Source organism: Coptis chinensis, chromosome 4 (assembly GCF_015680905.1).
Source record: "Coptis chinensis isolate HL-2020 chromosome 4, ASM1568090v1, whole genome shotgun sequence".
NCBI lineage: Eukaryota > Viridiplantae > Streptophyta > Magnoliopsida > Ranunculales > Ranunculaceae > Coptis > Coptis chinensis.
In genome coordinates this window covers 35,705,799-35,709,788 of record NC_141459.1, presented here as the reverse complement: position 1 = coordinate 35,709,788, position 3,990 = coordinate 35,705,799, and the positions used below count along the sequence as shown (strand labels likewise).

The 3,990-nt window shown below is 39.6% G+C and overlaps 1 protein-coding gene across 1 annotated transcript; it reads right to left on the bottom strand.

Annotated features, from left to right (window-relative positions):
• Positions 1–2,510: 2,510 nt before the first annotated feature.
• LOC147503339 (uncharacterized) lies at positions 2,511–3,314 on the bottom strand. Its single transcript, XM_086604796.1, has 3 exons — positions 2,849–3,314; positions 2,706–2,758; positions 2,511–2,648 (listed from the first exon to the last, which is right to left on the bottom strand). The coding sequence occupies exons 1-3, from the start codon at positions 3,312–3,314 to the stop codon at positions 2,511–2,513; spliced, it is 657 nt and encodes a 218-aa protein (XP_086460922.1).
• Positions 3,315–3,990: the final 676 nt, after the last annotated feature.

Below are 3,990 nucleotides of genomic sequence, written 5' to 3'. Positions count from 1 at the left end.
TGTGTGTGTGTGTGTGTCTATATATATATATATATATATTTTTTTTGGACACAAGTAAGGATATATTATTAATATAATAATAATGTTACAGGAGAGATATAAGAGCTTAAAGCTTAGGGTGATACATGACCATAGCTAATTAAATTGGTAGTAGGTCCTATGAGGATTTTCTAAGCATCTGATGAAGTCTAGCTTGGTGCAGCTCCAAAAGGATGTTCCTCGTTGCATAAATGATCCCTTTTTTGATGCCGCATTAGCTCCCAAGTTAGCTTAACGATAAATATGAGAGAGTTTCCAAGAAACCATTTTCTGAGTTGCTCATAACCATCTTGCCTTGACGGTCCATGAAATGATCCCTTTGCTGAATGCTAGGATGGCAGGCTGTGAATCTGATTCAATCCATAGTCTTCTCCAACCTTTTGATGTTGCTATCTCCACTGCCATAACAATTGCTTAACATTCATCTTCGAAGTTGTTGGTAACTCCTAGACCAGAAGCCATTACCCCCAGGACTTGACAGTTGTGGTCTCAAAATATAATTCCCACACCTCCATTCCCTGGGTTCCCCCTGGATGAGCCATCAGTATTGGCTTTGACAGTGTCAGGTTGGGGGAGATGCTAGTATACTTCTTTTGGGCAGCATGGTGGCTTAGGGATGCCTCTAATATTAAGAGAGTGAAGAACTTCCAAATCTTCCACTGTATTAAACATGTGCCCAGTAGCAACCAACCCTGCAGCTTGAACTCCTTTGATCACTTCATACTTGATAAGAATAAGATTCATCTTCTTCTCGTCAAATAGAATATGGTTCCTAGTTTTCCATATTTGTGTCATTAGGTGCGCAGCTCCTACATTCCATAGTTATCATCTGATAGGGCTAAGAAGCTTTTGGGGCCAAAATCACATCTTGCAAGGTCAACGAAGGCCTTACCTTGAAGACATCAGTGAGCCAAACCCATAATTCCTTAACTGCAACACATTCCCAGATTATGTGGTGAACACATTCTTCCTCTTTTTTACAAATTCGGCATCGAGAAGCTATATGTATTCCCTTCTTCTTGACTTTGTCATCAGTGGGCTCTGCATTTTGTAGAAGTTTCCATACAAGCACTACTGCTCTCGGGTGTAGAATCTTGTTCCAAACCCATTTTTTCTAGTGGACCTTTTGTTCTTTTTTTCTAATAGCATCAAAAGCTTCTTTCACTGAGAACTTCCCATCCTTTGCTGGTTTCCAGATCCTATTATCGGGTGTTTCGCCAGTTGGAGGTTGGAGAGCATTTAGATCTATTCTCACTCTTTCAAAAACTTGGTGCACTTGAGCTGGAATATGCCAATTGTTATTAGTTATGATGTCAGCAACAGTGGCCTTAAAGTCTCTCCAGTTGATGCCTTGTACTCTCTCTACTATTACCATTCTTGCCAAAGCCTGATGTTCTTATCTTAACCCACCTCCCAACATATGTGAGGTGCCATCTCCTTTAGAGCCCATCGAATGCTTGGCAATATTGATGACTTTTTAAAGTATGTAAGCCATCGACCTGATAGCATAGAGAATTTGGCCTTCAAAAAGTTACTCCATTCAGAATTTCCAAAGAAGAAACTCCAAGTGAGCTTCATGAGGAGGGGTAGATTAAGCTCTCTGAGCTTTTATAGCCTGAGGCCTCCTTCCTCATATGGCTTACAAACCTTTTCCCACTTGAGTGTAATGCCTTTCCTTACTGTAAGATCTCTTGACCAAATAAAGTTTCTAATAACTGCTTCACAGTCTTCGATATTTTTAGTTGGCCACTTGTACATTGACATGTTATACACTGGAAGGTTGTTTAGTATAGATTGAGCAATGACTACCCGACCTTAGAAAGATAACATTCGACCAGCCCATCCATTAGCCTTTTTTTGTATTTTATCAACCATGCTCTGAATATTTGCCCCTGTGACTCTGCCTTGGAATATGGGAGCACCCAAGTACTTTTCTGGAAGGATGCCTTCATTAAACTCAAAGAGATTGGATACTCTTTCCTTCTTTGCATCATTTATAGCCCCTAGGAACAACTTACTTTAGAAGGGTTGAAATATTGACCTGTTGATTTTTCATAGGAGTTAAAGACTTTCTTTAGCAACTTGAGACCTCCGATGTCTCCATTTGCAAATGCAAAAACATCATTAGCAAATAAGATGTGAATGGGGCTAGAACATTTCCCTGTTGCCATCATGTGTTTGACCTTGCCTTGGATGAATAACCAATTTATGCCCCTACTGAGAACATCTTCTGCGATGTCAAATAGGATGGAAGAGAGGGGGTATCTTTACCTGAGCCCCCTTCCCGCTTCAAAGAAACCACAGGGCCCTCCATTAATCATGATAGAGATATTGGCACTTTGCAGAATGGTAGAAAGCCATGAGCACAATATCATGCAGAACCCAAACCTACTAAGGACCTCAAGCAAGAACTCCCAGCTTAATGTATCAAAAGCTTGAGTAATATCCAACTTGATGCCAACATTTCCACCTCAAGTTTTCTTGTCCAAATCATTGATCATTTCATAAGCTAAAGCAATCCCCACAGTGCATGTTCTACCTTGGATAAAAGCCAACTGCTCTCCGCTAATGATTTTACTGACAAACAGCTTAATTCTCAATGATAGAATCTTAGTAATAATTTTAAACAAAAAATTACTTAAACATATAGGCCTAAACTAGTTCACCTCAATTGCATTTACAACTTTAGGAACTAGGACAAGGAAACTGGAATTCATGCCTTTTAGGAGAACATTATCTCTAAAGAAAGAAATAATTGCATTACTTACATCCAAGCCAATGATGCTCCAGAAGGTGTGGTAAAAAATACCTTGAAAACCGTCAGGGCCAGGTGAGCTGTTTGCATCCATGGAGAAAACAACATCTTTTACTTCTTCCCTTGTTGGAATGGTTGTTATGGAGTCATTCTCTTCATCAGTAATCAACTTAGGAATCAAATCAAGAAGAACAGAATCTATTGCGACACTCTGAAACTTGTATTTTTCTTGGTAGGCAGAGACTATATATTCTTTGATTTGCTCTTGTTGCTTAAGCATGACATCGTCTTTGTTCTTTATCTCTATTATCTGTGATTTTGCAAGTCTCATTTTGATGGTGGCATGGAAATAAGCTGAGTTTCTCTCACCATCCAAGGCTTCTAAGGTTCTGGACTTTTCTTTGACCATAACCAAAATGATTCTTGCAGCTTCCTCTAACTCAATAGCTCTATCAATTTCCCTTTGGTGCAAGTTAGTCTCAAAAGGATTTGTTTCTTGATCTTTTAGGATCGGTTCCATATCCTCTTCTAGCTGGGACTTCCATAAACCTCATAGCTCCATTACTTCAGTTTCAGTTTTAATCTTTTTAGTTTCTTCACTACTTTTCTTATCTGAACATCATAAAGTGGATCATTCCAGTTTGCTTCAACTACTACTTTGAGGTTCTCATGTAGAATCCAAGCCTTTCGAAACCGAAATGGGATATTTTTTGGCTTGGGGATGCACGAGTTCCAACCCACTATCGGGCTGTGGTCAGACAACTTATGTTTAAGAATCTTACTTCTCCATCCAATGCTGACTTTAATCCATTTCTGATTAACGAGCATTCTATCTATCTTCTATAGCATTCTTTTATTCCCCCACCTCTTGTTGTACCATGAGTATTTGAATCCGCAGGTGGTAGAATCAAGCAGAGCATTCGAGTGGATAAAACTGTTAAATTCATTCATGGCAGTTGTTACGACCTAAAAAATCCCTAACCTAAAAAATCCCTCTCTCTTCCCCCTCTATTCACTAATCATCTTCTTTTTATACTGCTGACCTATGGGCCTCTTCCTTCGGACCTATGGGCCTCATAGGCCTAAATAAGGCCATAACAGTTGCCCCCTCTTGGTACCGCGGACCATTAATTTGGCCCGTGGTGCCAAGAAGCCAGAGTTCATTTTACTATTTCCATTTCCACAAATTCTATCAC